This window comes from Phocoena sinus, chromosome 15 (assembly GCF_008692025.1).
Source record: "Phocoena sinus isolate mPhoSin1 chromosome 15, mPhoSin1.pri, whole genome shotgun sequence".
NCBI classification, from domain to species: domain Eukaryota; kingdom Metazoa; phylum Chordata; class Mammalia; order Artiodactyla; family Phocoenidae; genus Phocoena; species Phocoena sinus.
Genome location: NC_045777.1, coordinates 52,734,132 through 52,755,843, shown reverse-complemented (window position 1 = coordinate 52,755,843; position 21,712 = coordinate 52,734,132). Strand labels below are relative to the sequence as shown.

Below are 21,712 nucleotides of genomic sequence, written 5' to 3'. Positions count from 1 at the left end.
TGTGCCAGCCCTGCCGTCCATGGAAAGCAGTGGCAGGCTCCCCATTTCTGTTAAGAGTTCTTCAAGGGGCTTCCCTGGTGGCGCAGTGGTTGAGAGTCTGCCTGCCGATGCAGGGGACACGGGTTCGTGCCCCGGTCTGGGAAGATCCCACATGCCGCGGAGCGGCTGAGCCTGCGCGTCCGGAGCCTGTGCTCCGCAACAGTGAGAGGCCCACGTACCGCAAAAAAAAAAAAAAGAGTTCTTCAAGTTCTTCCAGCCTTGGGGCACAGCTGTGTGGGCGCAGCCAGGGCCAGATCTCTGTCTCACTAGGGGCTGGGCATGTGGGGCAGGAGGCAGGGTGGACCCAGGGCGGCTCCCTCGTGCCTGCTCCCCTGCTTCACCCCAGAGCCCATCTTCCTTCAGATTTGGGTCCACCTTTGTGTCTCTTCTGCCCCTTACAGTTAGAAAAAGATGGAAATATTGGGCATTTGACAGCAGTTTTCAGTGCGTGGAATGCCTGAGATTCCAGGGTCCACCTTTCTTTTATAAAATGCTTATTACCTCATAGGACACATTAGATCCCTTCTGTATTTGGAGAATGTTACACCTTAAAATACCAGACTACACTGAAAGAGGTGGATTCTGTGACCTCAACCCCCCCGAAGTCCTCTCATCTGCTTGTGCTGGACTTTGCAGGACTGCAGACCACACGGTTGGGAAACCACTTGGAAGACCGAGTCAACAAGTTTTTGCGGCGACAGAATCATCCTGAAGCCGGGGAGGTGTTTGTCCGCGTAGTGGCCAGCTCAGACAAGACGGTGGAAGTCAAGCCCGGGATGAAGTCACGGTTTGTGTGCAGACGTTCCAGTGGGCACCCCATGTGGTTAACCAGAGCCTAGCTTTCTGGCAAAGCTTTAGAGTTTGCATAATTTGAAAGCTTTTCATTAGTTAGCATGTAGCCACCCTTCTGTCAGTATCCCACATTCATCAGGGGAAGTGGAATTCCTTTCTGAGTGAAGCAGTGTCACAAAGAATGGGGTCAAGACTCCGAGCTGCCTGGGCCAGTGGTCAGAAGGGGCGACCTCGCCTCCAGCTTCTCTGCACTGAGCGGGTTTACGGCAGCAGGTCTCGTCTGTAAAGCATTTTGTAAATGGTAGTGATGCATGCAAACATCAGGCTCTCTTATTTCAGGTTTGTGGATTCTGGGGAAATGTCTGAATCTTTCCCGTATCGAACCAAAGCACTCTTTGCCTTTGAGGAAATTGATGGGGTGGACGTGTGCTTCTTTGGGATGCATGTCCAAGAGTATGGCTCTGATTGCCCCCCTCCAAACACAAGGTAATCCTCTAGCTCCTTTGGGGTGCGTGTCACGTGTTGTGCTAGCGACCTAGGCTCTAAACATCTTAGAGAACTACTAGTTAGTTTCGTTAGTTTGTTTTCTGCTAAGCCAGTGGGAAGTGAAGAGTTTTGATGACTGTAGAGTGCTTTGTTTTGTAAGCACACATGGGTTTTGATCTTGGTCTTGCTGTTGCCCGTCTTACCTGGGGCAGGTAAACCTATGGAGAAGGGGGTGGGGACTGCTGCACAGGCCAGGCTTCTCTTCACCTATGAAAATGTCACACCTCTCCTGAGAGTTATTTTATGTTCAGTCAAGAATCTGGGTGAGAAGGAATTAGAAGTGGCTTTTCCTAATTTGCCCTGATCTCTCCACGGTTCCCCATGGTGAGTGATGGCATTGCTTCTTAGTTCAGTGATGAAATTGAATTCTATTTTATTGATTGGTAGCAGAGCTTGTTGATGGCAGATTTCTTATGTCCTGTTTGTGGCCAGTGTAAATGCTATCAAAACAGAATTTATTTCTGGAGCTTTTTTTAGATGCTGGTGTTTGGTTTCAAGTTTGGGAGATAACCTGAACTTTCAATTAATTTCTTTCTCACCCTGCCCCCCAGGCGTGTGTACATATCTTATCTGGACAGTATTCATTTCTTCCGACCCAGATGCCTCCGAACAGCTGTTTACCATGAGATCCTTATTGGATATTTAGAGTACGTGAAGAAATTGGGGTGAGTTTAATTCAAATTATTCAGAACTATTAAAAACTCCATTTTTAATTTTCACTGTGTATTTTGTGAAATAACACAAGTATTTCTTAAGGTTTTTTGTGTTTCTATTTTGATGTCCTTAAATGGATTCAGGGGTCTCCAAAGCACCCTTCCAGCCAGATGCTCTGTTGGGCCACTTGGGTCTGGGGCTCCCAGCACAGCTCATGTGCTTTCCCTGCCTCCTGTGTTTTTCTCACATTCTAGTCTGTTTTTTTAAAACTTTATTGAGGCATATTTTATGTATCATACAATTCACCTACTTCAGGTGTACATTCAGTGATTTTTAGTAACTTTACCAAGTAATGCAGCTGTCACGGTAAATCAGTTTCAGAACATTCTCATCCCCCCAACCCCTGTTACGATCCCTGCACCCATTTGCTGTTCATCCCTTTTGGACCCCTGCCCCCAGTGACTACTAATCTCCTTTTTGACTCCATAAATGTGCCTTTTCTGGATGGTTCATAGAAGCGGAATCCTACCAGATGTGGTCTCTTGTGTCTGACTTCTTTTCCTGTCTCTCTTCTTACATTCTAGATCACATTTCTTTCCCAAATTTGGAAAAGAGATGTTTGATTGAAGTGTCTTGAGCAGAATGAATGAGATCTATTTTGTTTTTAACCCCTTAGAAAGAAATACTCAACTTCCTTTCCAATGTGCAGGAGAAAGTAGATAGGAAATTCAGTGCATCCACCCTGGGGACAAGCCGTCTGATACGCCTGAGGCGTTGCCGTCTTTCCAGGCTCTCTCCTGTGTCATAGGTTCCCTTGCAGCCTTAGCCCCTGCCTGACATGCACACCGAAGAGGGAGGTACCGTTGGGCCAATTTCCAGCCTGCGTTTGCACTCTGTAGAGATTTGGCTTTACCCTAACCCCCTTCCCCAGCACAATGGTTTGGAACCTCTCTTAGGCCTCGCACATGTTCTGCCAGAAGCATTTTGTAATTTCTTTTTTGTTGTTTTTCTTCATAGTTATTTCTGTCCTTGCCTTGGTCCGTGTTCCTCAGCTGTTACTCCTCAAAGGCAGGGATGATTTCGCTCACTGCTTCCGTCTGAATTGTGTGTATGTCCTGCAGGTATGTAACAGGACACATCTGGGCCTGTCCCCCAAGTGAAGGAGACGACTACATCTTCCATTGCCACCCCCCAGATCAAAAAATCCCCAAGCCAAAGCGCCTGCAGGAGTGGTACAAGAAGATGCTGGACAAGGCCTTTGCCGAGCGCATCATCCATGACTATAAGGTGCCCACACCGCGGGGGCAGGGGAGGGGCTCCTCACCACTGACCCCCACATCTTCACGTGTCTCCCTCTGTGCTCACATGTGTTAGAATTATATCTACTTATGATTATTGGAAAGCAAAAATTTTAATTTTTTAAAATCACAAACTAAGAAGCAACTTCTCTGCTGTCTGTCAAGATTTGCAGTCGGCAGTCCAAGAGAAGTGGTGGCAGATCTTGTGAAACCATGTGCCTCAGGAGTGTGCGGTCCCCTCTCCATGTCATGGCCCCAAGCCCGCTCCCCAGAGTGTTGCCCAGCCCCCCTCGTCTCACTGCTGTGCTTGTTCACTTTCCAGGACATTTTCAAACAAGCAACTGAAGACAGGCTCACCAGTGCCAAGGAACTGCCCTATTTCGAGGGTGACTTCTGGCCTAACGTGTTGGAGGAGAGCATTAAGGAGCTGGAACAGGAGGAAGAAGAGAGGAAGAAGGAGGAGAGCACCGCGGCCAGTGAGACCCCGGAGGTAAAGCCCAAGGGTCCCAGCGCATGTGCTAAAGGCTGCGCTCCAGCAGGTCAGGGAGTTAGTGTGGGCTGCTCGTTTCTCAAGACATGGCCTCCTTTGTCTGTGGTGGCGTTTTCATACATAACCTCACCGTGTTACCGCCCACCACAGGGCAGGCCTGGGCCTGGGGGCACAGCCCACACTGGGTGCTGGACGAACTGGATACACATCACCTACTAGGTGGACAGAGGGGCTTGCTCTGGCATCTCTGGGCAGGACAGCGGGGCTGAGACACAGCAAGATGAGAGAGGAAGGCACCCTGCCAGGGAGCCCAGAAGAGGTGCCAGAGATAGAGATGGAGACGGGTGTCATGATCAGGAACCAGTCAATTCACCTTAGAAATGACTTGAGGAGGAGACTTGTTTGCCAGGCCTCATTCACTCTCCTTGTTGTAACTGTCCCCCACTCTTCACTGGGTGTTCATGCGTCTGTGCACTCACTCTGGTCACTGAGCCCCTGCCATGTGCGGGCACCATCCTGAGGGGTGCAGTGGGAACTAAAGAGGTCTCCATCCCTGCCCTCAAGGGGTGTGTGTCCTAGTGTGTGGTGCATGCTGAGATGGTGTAGAACAGACACGAGGGAAGAGGGCAGATGCAGCACCTTTGGGAGGGCCTGTCTGGGGAGGTGGCATCTGAGCAGAGACTGACTGGTGAGAGGAACCCAGAAGATCCAGGCGGAGGAGCCTCCAGCAGAAGGAGGAGGGTGTCAGAGTCCGAGTCGGGAGCGAGTGTGCTGTGTTTCACATGTTCAAGTAAGAGATGATGGTGGTTTAGTTGGATTCGTAGCTGTCGGCAGTGAGCAGCATATGATGTGTTTTGAGAGTAACAACCTCAGAACTTAGGGCGCATCTTTGTGGTGTATGAGGAAGATCCTGGATCGAGGCTGCCTGCTGAGTCTGGGGCCTTAGAATTGAGTCAGTGTTGCTGCGTCTCCCTGAAGGGGAGAAGGAAGGGAGAGCACACTTGGGGGAAGAAGTCAAGAATTGGCTGCAGATGTGTTAATCTCGAGATGCCTGTTACCACCCGTGCAGGCCTGGGGCCCCCAGGAGGGCTTGGGGCTGCATGTGGAGCCAGCATCCAGAGCCAGGGGTCTAGGGTGGAATGTATGCATGGCTGCTTCATGCCAGGCAGCATGTGCTTTAGGGTGTGTCCTTTTTGCAAGACAGCATCCCTAGCCCCTTCCAAAATGGAGAAAGCGTGGGTGAGGATGTGACAAGTACTCATGTCACAGGTGGGTCCCGAGGAGAGGTCGAGGGCTGTGGTCATCGTTCTCTGCCTGCCTTTTGCTGGACCTCTCTGGAGGCAAGACCTGTCATGCCCTGGAACATTGGGTGATTTAGGGCTGGAGATGCTGCTCCTCAGGGACTGGAGAGATGCCGGCAGGTCCCTCCCTCAAGCTGACCTGGAAGGGTGGCTGGATTTCAGTGGAAACTTGGAGTGCCTGTGGGAGAAAGACCACAGCCGATTAATGAACCCAGGTTCCTCTGCCTCTGCCGGACGGACACCCAGGCACAGGAGGTGGCCTGAGTCAGCACTGGCATCCAAGCCTCAGGGGGTGCTGGGAGGAGAGTCTGTGCTGCCGGCCGAGCTGCCACAGAGGGGCTCTGAGGGGGACACAGCCCTGGCTGTGTGCCCGTCGAGGAGGAGTGCCTGCCTCCAGCCAGTAGAAGAAAACATAGGACCAGGAGAAACGGCTTCCACCCCCTCAGTGGTTAGATCCAACTAGCATCCCAGGTGTGTTCTTCCCTCCAGCCTCCACGTGATGTGCGGCTGTTGTGGCACAGGCAGTGCTTGCTTTATGTTTGTCACCACTGTACCCATTCGGTCCTGGCCAAGTCCGGTCCCTGCTTCCATACTCATCTCCTTCCCCTTAGCGGTTTCCTCTGAAGGCAGCAGTGTTGACAGCCACTCACACGGCCTGCGCAGGCAGGTAGGGGTCTGCTCGGCGGTCTCCTGCCTCAGCCCCAGCTCCCTGGAGCCCCCGCATCAGGAACTGGTGGCCTCCCTGCTGGACATTGGAGCAGGATGCTAGGCAGGGCCGACAGCTCTGAGTCTTATTGCAGGGCAGCCAGGGCGACAGCAAGAACGCCAAGAAAAAGAACAACAAGAAAACCAACAAGAATAAAAGCAGCATCAGCCGAGCCAACAAGAAAAAGCCCAGCATGCCCAACGTGTCCAACGACTTGTCCCAGAAGCTCTATGCCACGATGGAGAAGCACAAAGAGGTGGGGGTGGGTGGGGTGGGGTGGGGGCGGACCAAGTGCAGGGGGAGGAGGCCTGGCTTGGCGACACCACACTGCTTGTCACCACTGCTTGTCACCAACGCAGTTCAGCCCCGGGGACAGCAGGAGTCGGCTCGGTCCTTCTCTCTGCGGGGCTGACGCTGCTCCTCCCTGCTGTCCCCCAGGTCTTCTTTGTGATCCACCTCCACGCTGGGCCTGTCATCAACACGCTGCCCCCCATCGTCGACCCCGACCCCCTGCTCAGCTGTGACCTCATGGACGGGCGGGACGCCTTCCTCACGCTGGCCCGGGACAAGCATTGGGAGTTCTCCTCCCTGCGGCGCTCCAAGTGGTCCACGCTGTGCATGCTGGTGGAGCTGCACACCCAGGGCCAGGACCGCTTCGTCTACACCTGCAATGAGTGCAAGCACCACGTGGAGACGCGCTGGCACTGCACCGTGTGCGAGGTGAGCGCGGGGCACCTGCCCACGCAGGGCTGCCGGTAGAGTTGGTGAGGCCCACGGCGCTCTCGGGCTGTGCGTGTGTATTTCAGGGCAACTGTTAGACAGTTGGCGTTTTCTGGGGAGAAAATGACCAGATGAATGCTCATCTGTCCACTCCACTAGTCCACTGTAGGTTTTGAGATTGTGTTTTGGGGTTCACGAATGAGAGGGTTTCTCTCGATGTTGGTGGGGTTCCTGCCCTGTGCCTGTTATGGGGCTTAGTGCCAGCCATCCAGGGCAAGAAGCAGCCGGTGTCTGCTCACGAGGCAGCCTGGTCCCAACCTGGTCCCAATGGCATGTGTCTGGGGTGTGGGGGGGAGCTGGTCTTCAGGGGATGGAGGGAAGCCAGTGAGCTTCCCTGGGAGACATTTGTGCTGACCTTTTCAGGATGCGGAGATGATCACAAGGCACTTTGTTATTTTATTTGTTGTGTTTCGTTAACACCAGCTCTGTGTCGGGCACACGCATAGGCCTCTTGGTGCAGGGTGGGAGGGCAGAGAGAAGAGAGCACGGCAGTGCTTTGGTTCCATTGGGATTCTGACTGGTTCCTCTTCTGGTGCTCCCAGTCTAGGCTTGCCAAGAAGTTGGGATTTCCTGCTGTTGTCAGGCTGGGTCCCTTTGGTCAGGGGTCTTGAGCCCCTCTTCCCTTGTCCTGGTGGATCCCGTGGTCAGACCACACTGGCACCCCCTCTGCAGGGGACTCGGCCTGTCCCTGGCACAGACGGGTCACTCGCACGGGATGTCACATGCTCTGCCTCCCCCCGCAGATAGTCAGACTCCTCTCCTGCCCAGTCCTCACCTTGCTGGTGTCAACGCCTAGATAGTCCCCATAGTTGAGTGCTCCACAACAGCAGCTCTGTGCTCTCTGGGGGCAGAGGGGGCCTCTATAATGCCCTCGTCTCTCTGCCACTCTTTCCAGCTTCCTTTTGTCCTCTCTCTTACTTCCCACTGTGGGGATTTTCACGTCCTTGCTGTGAGAAGGTTAGCAGTCCTGGTCACAGGGCTCATCCTCCAAATCTAGTGCTTTGTGGTCTCCGTCTCCAGGTGCAGCTTTTAGAAACCTGGGGAGGGGGCATTATGTTGCCATGGTGCAAGCCCAGGGCCTTCCTCCTGGTTAAGGCCTCTCAGCCCCAGTGCCCGCCACCGGCTGCCCAGCAGAGCTCTGGGGATGCACCAAGGGCACCCGCAGCAGCCCCAGAGCGTAGGGGCCCCAGCCTCAGGGTGCTCACGAAGCCACACACGCTGCGAGCTAGCAGGTTGGGAGAAAGCAGAGGGGCCCCCAGAAGAGGGCAAGTAGGTGGACCGGTGTCTCTGGAATTTCTGGGCTGTGGAGTGTTCCCGGGAGTGAAGGTTCTGGGGAGCAGACATGTTTGGCATCTGTGAGCCTCGTGGGGATGGGGGGGAGCTGGTGGTCAGGGCCGCGTGCTGATGCTGGCTTGTCCCTTGTCCTCACCCGCAGGACTATGACCTCTGCATCAACTGCTACAACACGAAGAGCCACACCCACAAGATGGTGAAGTGGGGGCTGGGCCTGGACGACGAGGGCAGCAGCCAGGGTGAGCCACAGTCCAAGAGCCCCCAGGAGTCACGGCGCCTGAGCATTCAGCGCTGCATCCAGTCCCTGGTGCACGCCTGTCAGTGCCGCAACGCCAACTGCTCACTGCCGTCCTGCCAGAAGATGAAGCGGGTGGTGCAGCACACCAAGGGTTGCAAGCGCAAGACCAACGGCGGCTGCCCAGTGTGCAAGCAGCTCATTGCCCTCTGCTGCTACCACGCCAAACACTGCCAAGAAAACAAGTGCCCCGTGCCCTTCTGCCTCAACATCAAACACAAGCTCCGCCAGCAGCAGATCCAGCACCGCCTGCAGCAGGCCCAGCTCATGCGCCGGCGGATGGCCACCATGAACACCCGCAACGTGCCTCAGCAGAGCCTACCTTCCCCTACCTCAGCACCACCCGGGACCCCCACACAGCAGCCCAGCACGCCCCAGACGCCACAGCCCCCCGCCCAGCCACAGCCCTCGCCCGTGAACATGTCACCAGCCGGCTTCCCCAGTGTGGCCCGGACTCAGCCCCCCACAACGGTGTCCACCGGGAAGCCCACCAACCAGGTGCCAGCCCCACCGCCCCCCGCCCAGCCCCCACCCGCGGCAGTGGAGGCGGCCCGGCAGATCGAGCGGGAGGCCCAGCAGCAGCAGCACCTGTACCGGGTGAACATCAACAACGGCATGCCCCCAGGGCGCACGGGCATGGTGACCCCGGTGAGCCAGATGGCCCCCGTGGGCCTGAACGTGCCCCGACCCAACCAGGTCAGCGGGCCTGTCGTGCCCAACCTGCCACCTGGGCAGTGGCAGCAGGCGCCCATCCCCCAGCAGCAGCCGATGCCAGGCATGCCGAGACCCGTGATGTCCATGCAGGCCCAGCCGGCCGTGGCCGGGCCACGGATGCCCAGCGTGCAACCGCCCCGGAGCATCTCGCCCGGCGCCCTGCAGGACCTGCTTCGGACCCTGAAGTCCCCCAGCTCCCCACAGCAGCAGCAGCAGGTGCTCAACATCCTCAAGTCCAATCCTCAGCTGATGGCAGCTTTCATTAAACAACGCACGGCCAAGTACGTGGCCAGTCAGCCCGGCCTGCAGCCCCAACCTGGCCTGCAGCCCCAGCCCGGCCTGCAGCCCCAGCCCGGCCTGCACCAGCAGCCCAGCCTGCAGAACCTGAATGCCATGCAAGCCGGCGGGCCACGGCCCGGTGTGCCTCCTCAGCAGCCGGCGATGGGCGGCCTGAACCCCCAGGGCCAGGCCCTGAACATCATGAACCCGGGGCACAACCCCAGCATGGCAAGTATGAACCCACAGTACAGAGAGATGCTGCGAAGGCAGCTCCTGCAGCAGCAGCAGCAGCAGCAACAGCAGCAACAGCAGCAGCAGCAGCAGCAGCAGCAGGGCAGTGCCGGCATGGCCGGGGGCATGGCGGGGCACGGCCAGTTCCAGCAGCCTCAGGGACCCGGAGGCTACCCCGCAGCCATGCAGCAGCAGCGGATGCAGCAGCACCTCCCCATCCAGGGCAGCTCCATGGGCCAGATGGCAGCCCAGATGGGACAGCTCAGCCAGATGGGGCAGCCTGGGCTGGGCTCAGACAGCGCGCCCAACATCCAGCAGGCCCTGCAACAGCGGATTTTGCAGCAGCAGCAGATGAAGCAGCAGATCGGGTCCCCGGGCCAGCCGAACCCCATGAGCCCCCAGCAGCACATGCTCTCAGGACAGCCGCAGGCCTCGCACCTCCCCGGCCAGCAGATGGCCACATCCCTCAGTAGCCAGGTGCGGTCTCCGGCCCCTGTCCAGTCTCCACGGCCCCAGTCCCAGCCTCCACATTCCAGCCCGTCGCCACGGATACAGCCCCAGCCTTCACCACACCACGTCTCGCCCCAGACTGGTTCCCCCCACCCAGGACTCGCAGTCACCATGGCCAGCTCCATAGATCAGGGACACTTGGGGAACCCCGAACAGAGTGCAATGCTCCCCCAACTGAACACCCCCAACAGGAGTGCGTTGTCCAATGAGCTGTCCCTGGTCGGCGACACCACGGGAGACACCCTAGAAAAGTTTGTGGAGGGTTTGTAGCATTGTGAGAGCATCACTTGTTTTTTTTTCCCTTTCATGTTCTTGGACCTTTTGTACTGAAATCCAGGCATCTGGGCTCTTTTTATTCCTAGATGGAACTGCTACTTCCAAGCCGTGGAAGGGTAGATTGCTGTTTAAAGAAACAATACAAAGAATATATTTTTTTGTTAAAAACCAGTTGATTTAAATATCTGGTCTCTCTCTTTTTTTTTTTTCGTTTTTTGTTTTTTGTTTTGGGGGGAGGGGGGTTTTGTTTGGATTCTTTTTGTCGTCATTGCTGGTGACTCATGCCTTTTTTTAACGGGAAAAACAAGTTCATTATATTCATATTTTTTATTTGTATTTTCAAGACTTTAAACATTTATGTTTAAAAGTGAGAAGAAAAATAATATTCAGAAACTGATTCCTGAAATAATGCAAGCTTATAATGTATCCCGATAACTTTCTGACGTTGCGGGAAGATTTTTTCTATAGTGAACTCTGTGGGCGTCTCCAAGTATTACCCCTGGATGATAGGAATTGGCTCCTGAGCGCACACACGTACACACCCACACACACATCTATCTATACATACTGGCTTAAGCCAAACTCTTGTCTTGCAGATGTAGAAATTGTTGCTTTGTTTCTCTGATAAAACTGGTTTTAGACAAAAAATAGGGATGATCACTCTCTTAGACCATGCTAATGTTAATAGAGAAGAAGCATTCTTTTCTTTCTTCTATGTGAAACTTGAAATGAGGAAAAGCAATTCTAGTGTAAATCATGCAAGCGCTATAATTACTATAAATAAGAAAATTCAAGAAGATTCAATCACTGTATAGAATGGTAAAGTACCAACTCATTTCTTATATCATATTGTTAAATAAACTGTGTGCAACAGACAAAAAGGGTGGTCCTTGAATTCATGTACATGGTGTTAACACTTCGTGTTCCAGCTCTTTTGTTATGAAAATGCTGTTTTCAACATTGTATTTGGACTATGCATGTGTTTTTTTCCCCCATTGTATATAAAGTACCGCTTAAAATTGATATAAATTACTGAAGTTTTTAACATGTATTCTGTTCTTTAAGATCCCTGTAAGAATGTTTAAGGTTTTTATTTATTTATATATATTTTTGGAGTCTGTTCTTTGTAAGACATGATTCTGATTGTTTGCTCACAGAGGAGAGGTGGGGGCCGCGGTCCTGGTGGCCGGGGGCGGGGGGTGGGGGTGGCAGCTGGGCTCAGCCAAGGCCTGGAGGGCCCTCCTTTGCTGCTCATGGAAGAACCTCACCCAGAGCCGGGGACACAAGTGGCCCTGAAACAGCACTTTGTCGCCTGTCCACACTCCCCGTCTTAGCCACCCCCACCCCATCCCCGCTCCTACATGCCAATCCCAGAATTGATGCAAAGGGTGTTCCGGGGGCTAGAGGGGGTTCCAGGCCTGCCCCCAAATCCTGGTTCAGTGAGGGAGGATGCTGCCACGGCCTCTGACGCTGGGCTGGGCAGATGCAGCTCCAGCCCTGCCTTCTCCAACTTCTAGAAACAGCGAGGTGCTGCCCTGGGGGCCGCTGGGGGAACGATGTGGAACACTGGCCACCAGCCCTGCTGGGGTGAGAAGAGGCCTCCAGCTTCGAGCAACACCTGCACTCGGCCACCTGGTCCACCCCTCCTCTCTGAGTCCAATTCCAGGGGCCCTTAACTGAGGGGGTGACACTCGAGGTCCTGAATGCTATAACAATGACATCTATGAGGAAGACCACCGCCAGGAGAGCTGACATTCATTCTTTGGTCTGTGCACCCCCTCCCAGGGCACAGGCAAGTGGAGTCCTGTTTCATTCCCCTGTCCCCCAACCAAGGGTGGTCTCAACCGACGGGTTGTGATGTCAGGCTTAGAAATCACAGCCCAAATAGCTTTCCTTTTGGCTCTGTATTCACAGAAATCTTTTCAAAACACTTGAACTGGGAATTTAAATTTGAGGAAACTCTAAGAAATTAGTTGTAACACAGGGCTTCGAATCTTGTTCTAATGTTGTAGATTTAGCCAGGTAAGACTAAGACCACCATCTCACCACCAACCAACCCCCATCCCTACCCATCCCCAAAGGGAAGCAGGGTCAGGCCCTCCGTGGCCACATGCCATCCTCACTTAACGTGCTCAAGTCCTATGTCCGTGACCCTCTTCCCGGTCGCCTTCTGCACTGATGGGAAAGCCCTGGACTGAGTCTGTTCAGACAAGAAGTGTGAGCTGTCTGGGGCCTGGAGAAGCAGCTCCAGGCCCACACTTCGGATGTGCAGCCCTTTTAACCTGGCCAATGGGGAGTCTCTTTCAGGTCATCCCAGAATCCAAAACTGCCAACCTCATCCTCTTGGAGTCCCCATGCAGTCTTGTTGCCAAAGGATGCGGCCAAGGGTGTGGGCTGGATGCTAACCTGGCACTTGACGTAAGGAAGTTTCTGTGAGAGCTGGAAAGCCCCGATGCGGGGTCTCACATGCTGTCTACTTAGGAAGAGAAAAAAGCCCTATATTTGTGATCAAAAAGAGGAAACTTCTGGGCCTTCCCTCGTGGTGCAGTGGTTGAGAATCCACCTGCCAATGCAGGGGACACGGGTTCTAGCCCTGGTCTCAGAAGATCCTACATGCCGCAGAGCAGCTAAGCCCGTGTGCCACAACTACTGAGCCCACGTGCTACAACTACTGAAGCCCACACACCTAGAGCCTGTGCTCCACAACAAGAGAAGCCACCACAATGAGAAGCCCACACACTGCAACAAAGAGTAGCCCCCACTCGCCACAACTAGAGAAAGCCTGTGTGCAGCAACGAAGACCCAATGCAGCCAAAAATAAATAAAATTTAAATATTTTTTTAAAAATTAAAAAAAAAAGAATCCGCCTGCCAACGCAGGGGACACAGTTTCAAGCCCTGGTCCGGGAAGATCCCACATGCTGCGGGGCAGCTAAGCCCAGGTGCCACAACTACTGAGCCTGCGCTCTAGAGCCCGCGAGCCACAACTACTGAGCCCACGTGCCTAGAGCCCATGCTCCACAACAAAAAGAAGCCACCACAGTGAGAAGCCTGCGTACCACAACGAAGAGTAGCTCCTGCTCACCACAGCTAGAGAAAGCCCACGTGCAGCAACGAAGACCCAACGCAGCCAAAAATAAATAAATAAACTTATTAAAAAAAAAAAAAAGAGGGAACTTCTGCCATGAATAAAGTTGCCTGAAATTCTGGGGGACAAAAAAGAGGAAACTTGAAATGTGCTGGTGTTTATAATAAAAGCTGGTAAAACTGCTTGGATTCAAAGATGGTTCCAGTTGGCTAACAACCCGTAGAATTAGCTTAGCAGCCAGTCATAAGATAAAGGGGTTCAGCTGATTTTGTCTAGTGCACGTGTTTGATTATGTTTTTGAGAATTCAGTGTGTTAAAAACAGGAGTCGGGGCTTCCCTGGTGGCACAGTGGTTGAGAGTCCACCTGCCGATGCAGGGGACACGGGTTCGTGCCCCGGTCCGGGAAGATCCCACATGCCGCGGAGCGGCTGTGCCCGTGAGCCATGGCCGCTGAGCCTGCGCGTCCAGAGTCTGTACTCTGCAACGGGAGAGGCCACAACAGTGAGAGGCCCGCGTGCTGCAAAAAAAAAAAAAACGAACAAACAAAAAAACAGGAGTTGGCTGCAATGGCTGCGTAACACGAGGTGAAGAGGCTTCTAAGATCTCAGGCTGAAGACATGCAACTTTTGATTGCTGTAAAGTGGAACCAAAAGATTTCATTTGAGCCAAAATGTGCTTTTAGAACTGCATGAGAAAATAAGCTACTCTGAAAAAGGAAAGGAGCTGAATATGGGTGGCAGACAGGGAGAAGCCAGGAAGTCCTTGACACAAGGCCAGTGCTGGGAAGTAGACACTGGTGGTGCCACCTCAGCAGGTGGATGGTGCAGGAGCGTGTGGGGCTGGGGCCAGTGTCCACCTGGGATCATAAAGCCACACGGCACCTTCCCAGGGCATCCCGTGTCCACTGCAAAATCAAGAGCAGGGAAACGGGTCAGTCATGTGATACTAACATAAATGAATGTAGCACCCAGGCTGACAATGACAAGGCTGAGGGACCCTGATGAGGAGCTGAGGATGCAAATGGTGCTTCCAACGAGCTCGTGCCTCTCCATAGAGGATGGACTCAGATCCACTGACTGTGATATGACTTAAGTTACTTCACTAAACTGAAAGATTCAAAGGGCGTTGACAGCTTAGAACACCTTAGGAAGTGGTATAAAAGTCAGGGGGTCAGGAAGAGACCTTGGAGTGAGAGACCAGGTCATAGCAAGTATGGGCCGGAGGTGCCTGTGAGGTGGGGTCAGTGACGGCACCAGGGCCTTGGCCGTGGCTGTGAGCGAGCTCTTCTGCCTTCCTGGCCTCGTGAAAGGTAGTGATACCAGGTAACAAGTGCTGTTTAAACGCGTGTCCACCCCTCTGCCCAGCCATGAGGTGGGAGAACAGAGGGACCGACTTACCTGAATTCATGAGCACCAAGGGCTGACATGGGCTGCTGGCCCCAACCACACTCTCCCCTTTCGTTCGAGAGGAGCTTTTCCTCCAGCCCTGAAAACCCTCCCACACGCCTGCCTCCCCTCCTATTCCACAGGTTCCTCTTGAGCCCACTTTGAGGTACCCTGGCAAAGCAGGGGTGTTGCAGTACATTGTAGCCCCTTGAACACGGCAGACAGTGGTATGTGGTAACCAGGTCCTCACAAAGGACTGTGTGGGCCTGAGCTTGCCTGTGTCTGGTGCCCACTGGCTCACTTCGGCGTCAGAGAAGAAATGTTGACAGTGTTGGTCAACTGTAGTGGCCACAGCTCCCAGTTTAGATGACCCTAACCCACCTCCCACCCAACTCCTAGAGAGCGCTTAGTGATGGAAATGGGGTTTATCATCTGATCATGGGTCCCACGGCTCTGGGCCAGCAACAAGAAATCCTCTTATTAACGTTTTTCTTTTTTTGGCCACACTGCATGGCTGGTGGGATCTTAGTTCCCCCAACCAGGGATTGAACCCCGGGCCCTCAGCAGTGACAGCACAGATTTCTAACCACTGGACTGCCAGGGAATTCACTAATTTTTTTAAAATGACATATAGGCATAACAATGATATGGATCCAATAACTGATCCTCAAGGGAGGTGGTGATGTTTAGGGAATGTTGCAAGTGAGGGTGAGGACCCTGCATCCACAAGTCCCTCAGGAAAATGTCCAGAAAGGACACCCTTGGAAAGGATGGCAAGGGGTGTGCCGGGGTCCCTGTGCCTGGACCCTTCCTTGTCCTCTCTGAGCCCACCCTGGGCCCCTCACATCTTGGCACAGGGTCGAGGCCCGCAGAAGAGGGAGGGTTGCTTCTTGTGCTGCTGCATGGGGAGGGGTGTCTACTGACAGAGGGAGAGCCTTGGGGACCAAATGCTGGCATTGCAGCTGTGCTCCCAAAGTCAGATGTAGAGAGGACCAGGGAAGCAAGGGGTCCCAGGGGCCATGCAGGAGGCACTCAGAGCTAACAGGAGCTCAGCAGCCAGAATTGGGGTCACCAGTGAGAGCAAGGCCTCCGCAGGCAAGAGCACAGGGGACCCTCGGGTTCCCCACCCTCCGGACACTTAAGTTCTCAGCTGTGGTTTCCTGGGTGAGGAGCAGGGGTCCTCGTGTGGGAAGAGGGCATTGAGTGTCCGAAGTGGCAGGAAAGACGTGAGTGGCACCAAGCTGAGGCCCCTTTCCTTCTGGAACGAGCAGCTTCAGGTCTCCTGATGCACACCTGCTGCTTCCAGCTGATGTTCGGAGAAGCACGGAGCCTGTCCCCTCAGCCAGTGTTTATCGATCAGCTCCTGGGCGGTGACATGCAGCCCTGGGAGAACTCAATCAACAGAGGCACGTCCTGGAGGAAGGTGCTGGGGCTCAAAGCCGGGGCACTGTGCCCTGTTGGTGCGGGAAACAAAGCATCTCTTCGTCAGGCCGAGGATCGAGGATCGCAGGCTGCTCCACGGTTCAGGAAGCACACGATCCTCCACCGCCATGTGTCCTCAGGACTGTGCTTCCTTCTCAAGCTTAACGTGCATGCGGATTGATTAGCTGGGATCTTGCCAACATCCTGATTCTGTAGAACTGAGGCCAGTGCGGGTGAGGGCAGGGGTGATGTGCCAAGATTCCATGTTTCTAACAAGCTCCCAGGCGAGGCTGCTGCTGCTGGCCCTCATCTGCTTTGAGTAGCCAGGCTGCATGGGACCAAGAGCAGACCATCTTGACTGGAAAACTGCCTCAGTCTTAATGTTCATGATAAAACATGGGTGTGGGGAGAGGGGGTTTGGGCAAGTGGTTCTCGCCTGGTGTCCCCTAGACAGGACAGGAGTCCAGGCAGAACCGAGGCTGTGGGCAGCCCCAGTGGGCTGAAAGCCCTGAGTTACCTGGAAAGGGCATCCCCACCGTTTTGTCTGATGCAGGGAGGCATCCTGGCTGTGAAGTGCATTTGTAAAAAAAGTGCGGATTGTGAAGCAAACAAAGAAGCAGGAGGGGCGCCTTGCCCCCCAGCCAGTTTCCAGGCCATGTGATCACACTGCGGCCTGTTCTTTGGCTCCTGGGGAGTGAGTGCCAGGGTCAGTCTGTCCCTCCTGTTTCCTGAACTGCAGGCACAGCACTCACCATTCAGACGAGCCCCAGTGGGGCTGATGGACAACAACCTCCTTCGCCCTGTGCCTGCGCCAAGAGAGGCTGCCCTAGGAGTCAGGGAAAATGGCCAATGGTCTGCATCTCCACCTGTCCTCTGATCCCCCGTTGGACCAGAGAATCCTGACTGAGGGAACCCTCTTCACACCCGAGGAGATGCAGTCTCTGCGAGGAGAATTTTGCAAAAGCTGCTCACCTACCGGGTGGGGCCTGATACCAGGTGTTGCTCAGGACACCATCTGGGCAGGGCTCTGTCTGGAGTAGAGGCCCAGGGTGCCCAGGCAAAGGGCCAGTCCTTCAGGGAGGCAGGGCCTTGTCAGCACAGAGCAGGCATTGAAGGAGGGAACCCTGCAGCCACCAGGAAGCCATGCCAAGCAGGGAAAGAGGCCTCCCAGCAGGCAAAGCCTCCCACACAGCCACTCCGTTTCCTCCAAGCGTCGCATGAGAATGGCAGCTCTAGGAAGTACAGGGCCATCAGCTTGGCCCAGGCACACGCGTGCACGTGCATGCCAGCACGCATAGAACAGAGCTGCCTTTCACCCTGTGGAGTCTCTCGGACAAACTCATTCTCACTTGTCTTTCTCGTAAGCAATAGACGCGGTAGGCTTGAGGTTTGATGGACATTTTTTATTCCTAAAATGAAGTCATCCACAAGCTGGGAAAAAATTGTGATCTCAGCTCTTTGCCAGGACAGAATGCACCTTTGAACACATGCCCTCAGGGCTAGTTCGCCCAGTGGTATCTCCCAACGGAAGTTTCCAGGAAGAAATGCAAGAGTGGAGGTTGCTGCCTTCCCCAGAGCCAGACACTCAGAGGAGGCCCCACCAGAGATACTTCGTGGTTGTCCAGATTCAACTGTCTTAGGTTCATCACACTGGACAGGGAGACTGGGAGCCCACCAGGATGGCCCCTCCTGTAGGGGCACAGGCAGTGTTCACGGTGGAAGGGCCCCATAGGACAGGGGATTGCCAAGGGCCACCCACCTAGTGGGTGGCCACGGAGCCCCATAGAGCGGGCTGGACTGACTGCTGATGCTGTAGGGGAAGAAAAAGGAGACCTCGGGTCCATTCACCCCTCAAAGTTGTGGGGGTTTGTGGAATCAGCCTGTGACATTCCCAGTGTCCTTGATGGTAAAATTAAAAGTGGCCACTGGCAAAGTAGAATGAGCCCTTTGGAGAAAAAGCCTCAGAGTCATCCAGTGAAATTAGAAATGTCCTAGTGAGTTCCAGGCCAGGTCCTGCTAAGTGGCTGCACCTGCCTCCATGAAGGACCACAGGTCTTGCTTCTGGCGGAATCCCACCATCAGCATGTGTGCCAGTGGGGGTCAAATGGAGCCGTGCTGCCTTGGGCGGGTCTCTCAAGTTGGGAGGATTGACCTTTGTCAAACATACTGAGATAGCTGTCAAGCGATTCAGCAAAATACTAGGTTTCTGAGTTCCAATCCATGCTGAGTTGGCATGAAAGTACTGCAAATGATGAAAAGGACTTTAAGGAATGCACAAAGCCCTGTGCAGGTACCACCAGGCCGTTAGTGCTCTCTGAATTTGAACGTTTTGATGCCTCAGAAACCCAGGGAGAGGTACGGTTTCTGAGGCTTCGGTCAGAGGCCTCCAAGCTGCAGCTGCCCTTGTCCCAGACAGGGCTGTACAGGTCTGTGCCTGCTGGAGGAAATCCTTGCCCCTAAGGCCCGAACACTAAGACAATTATAGAATAGCTTTCAGACTACACCCGGGGTCTGCAGGACTGTCTGGGAGTTCCTCTCCTCACCTCCCACTCCCATATTCTAGCTTCAAAAAAGAATCTGCCTTATAAAAGGATCCATGAAATTGAGAAAAAAATTTCATCATCGCTGGGACCTTTCCGGGCCAAGAAGTAACCGACAGCCATGAGCCTTTCCTCCTCTGGGAACTCCCAGGATGTTGCCTGATGAAGGGAGAAGCTTGCCCAGAAGTTGGTGCTTTGAACAAAGAAATGAAGAAAAAGGGAGGCAGTCAAATTAGATTTTTCTTTGCAGTAGGCATTTTTTTTTAATTGTGGTAAAATATACACAAAATTTCAATCTTTCCTTTTTTAGGGGCCTGTGTTAGGTCTTCATTGTTGTACATGGGCTTTCTGGCTTTCTCTAGTTGCGGCGAGCGGCGGCTGTACTTCACTGTGGTGCGCGGGCTTCTCATTGTGGTGGCTTCTCTTGTTGTGGAGCACAGGTTCTAGGCGCACAGGCTCAGTAGTTGTGGCTCGCAGGCTCAGTAGTTGTGGCGCACAGGCTTAGTTGCTCCGCGGCATGTGGGATCTTCCCGGGCCAGGGATCTAACCCGTGTCCCCTGCATTGGCAGGTGGATTCTTTACCACTGTGCCACCAGGGAAGTTCCTCAATCATTTTTAAGGGTATCAAATACATTCATACTGTTGTGCAGCCATCACCATCATCCTCTCCAGAGCTCTATTCATTTTGCAAAACCGAAACTCTGTCCCCATTAAATACTAACTTCTTGGTCCCCCTCCCTCAGCCCCTGGCACCTACCATGCTACTTTCTGTCTCTATGAATTTGACTACTCTAACTACCTGATGTCAGTGGAATCATACACTGTCTTTTTGTGACTGGCTTATTTTACTTAGCACGATGTCCTCAAGGTTCATCCACGTTGTAGCATGTGTCAGAATTTCCTTCCTTTCTAAGTCTGAATAATATTCCATTGCATGTATATACCATGTTTTGTTTATCCATTCATCCATCAATGGACACTTGGGTTGCTTCTACCTTCTGGCTATTGTGAATAATGCAGCAGGCATTTTTCATGGCTGTTAGCTTACCCCCAGGGGAAGGCAGTGACTTCTGCAAAAGGAAGGGGCAGCTTCATAGTGGCCACAGTGGTGGCTGGGAGATCCAGGGGGTCTCCCCCTCCCTTCCCCTCCTCTGTTTCTCTCTCTGCTCTCCCCAAGCAACTCCCTGCCAGTCTCGATTAATTCAACTCAAGTACTCTATTCATTCTTTCCCTTCTTCCATTTCCCTTGTCTGCATAGGCCTGAAATCTTCTCATGACCCCCTCAAGATTCGCTTGGATCCCTGGGCACTTTAAAAAGCCACAGTTCCTTGGGCTACCAGGGGACCCAATATCACAAAGATCTGTGGCTGAGGTTATGTCTCTGAAGGCCACAGACTGAGAGAGGACAGAAGGGTCCTAGTAGCCCCCACCCACCGCCATCCTTCACTGAAGCCTAGGTTTCCCTCCTCCCTTTGCCAAATACTACTTCCTCTTCCTGTAATAAGAGGGCTCCCCAAGCTAGATCTATTGCCCCATATGTAGGGCGCGGCCGGATAGCCATTACGCATGCACTAAGTATGCCGCTAGGGCGTATGCACCTAATATGCTAATCAGGTTTTGAAGCAGTGGCCTATCCAAAGCCCGGCTTGCGAAATGCGATAACCATACGGACGAATCAGGGACTTACACGAGTCCTTAAGCCCTTATATAAGCAGACAGGCTCGCGCGTACGGGGTCTTCCTTCCATCCGCCCGAAACCAAGCTGTACTCCAATAAAGTGTGATGCGAGAAGAATCTAGCGTGTGGTGATTCGTCATTCTGCTGGTCAGAAGCGGCTCGCCGCACCCATAGACCAATGTGTCAGCTCTTACAAAAGAGATGATTTCTTTAGTGGAGTGAACAACACATGAAATGTGAGGCTGAGACCCCTCAATTCAGCGGTATCCTGGAAACACTATACCTGGGACTAGCTCATGTGTCTGGAGTATCGTGAAGGAGGGAGTGATGTGGGGTAAGGTTATGCAGGGTTTGGAGGCCGAGGCAGAAGGGGTTTGGAATTATGTGCTGGGTTACCACTGGAGGACCCTGACTGAGGAGTGTGTATGATCAGCTGCTGTGCAGAGAATGGGGAGCCAGTTAGGAGGCTGATGGAGTCTTCCAGGTGAGAGAACTCCTGCTCTTCCATCCAAATCTGCCCACCTCTTTTACATTACTTAAGCCTGGAACTTGGGGATCATCCATACCACTTTCAACCTGCACGTGTTCCCTGTCACACCCCCTCCCGTGGCCCCAGCTATGTCCAGGTCCCACTGGGGGACACTCTCCTGGCTCCTGTTCTTAGCAGATCCTGTCACAATCTCGAGTAACCCATTTGCGTGCAATTATTTGATCGTGGCAGCAAGTCTTCAGTGTGCCTCATAATCATCTTGGGGGCTGCCTGAGCCTCACTTCAGGCGGTGCTGGAGAATCTGCATTTTACGTGGTTTGGAACTCTGTGAGAAAGGAAGTTGATAGTCCGAATCTCCAACCAGACTCTTACCTCCAGGAAGGCGAGAGAATTGGAATGATGAATAAGCCCAGTCTTGCTGGTGGGAGTTGGCTCCCAAGTTTTGGTGTAGACAAGTCAAGCCTGAAATTCTCCCTTTTACTCTTTTCAGCTATTTGTTTTGTCTTGGTTTGGAGAGACTGACTTCCATTGGTCTGGACCGTTGGCCCGAGACTTATATAAAGACCCTGGAGATGTTAACTGCTTCTGCCCCGGCGCCGCCTTTTCACACGCTGCTAGGTGGATGTTAACATCTGCCCCATTTCTGGGATGCACAAACCGAGGGCCAGCTGGCGGCGGACAAGTGCCCTGGCGGCTCAGCGCACACGGCCGTCGCCCTTGACAACGCGGCACAAGGTCACGGAGGTCCCGCCCCCAGGTCCGGCTGCCCCCGCGCGGCCAGACCGCGCCCGGACCGCGCCCAAGCCCGAGCCACAGAGGGCCCCGCCCACCCGCCGGCGCAGGCAGCGGGCCGGGCAGCCGGGCGCGCGCTGTGACGTCACTACGCCGCGCCCGAAGAAGGCCCCGC

The 21,712-nt window shown here is 53.8% G+C and overlaps 1 protein-coding gene across 1 annotated transcript in view; it reads left to right on the top strand.

The window, feature by feature from the left end:
* The window catches only part of CREBBP (CREB binding protein), a 132,404-nt gene extending 121,125 nt beyond the window's left edge, over nt 1–11,279 (top strand). Inside the window, exons 24-31 of the mRNA XM_032603817.1 lie at nt 676–826; nt 1,171–1,317; nt 1,929–2,042; nt 3,153–3,318; nt 3,652–3,819; nt 5,921–6,082; nt 6,265–6,546; nt 8,042–11,279. Of these exons, the coding sequence (XP_032459708.1) occupies nt 676–826; nt 1,171–1,317; nt 1,929–2,042; nt 3,153–3,318; nt 3,652–3,819; nt 5,921–6,082; nt 6,265–6,546; nt 8,042–10,198 (3,347 nt within the window). The 3' untranslated portion in view covers nt 10,199–11,279. The remainder of the gene's footprint in view (nt 1–675; nt 827–1,170; nt 1,318–1,928; nt 2,043–3,152; nt 3,319–3,651; nt 3,820–5,920; nt 6,083–6,264; nt 6,547–8,041) is intronic.
* Nucleotides 11,280–21,712: the final 10,433 nt, after the last annotated feature.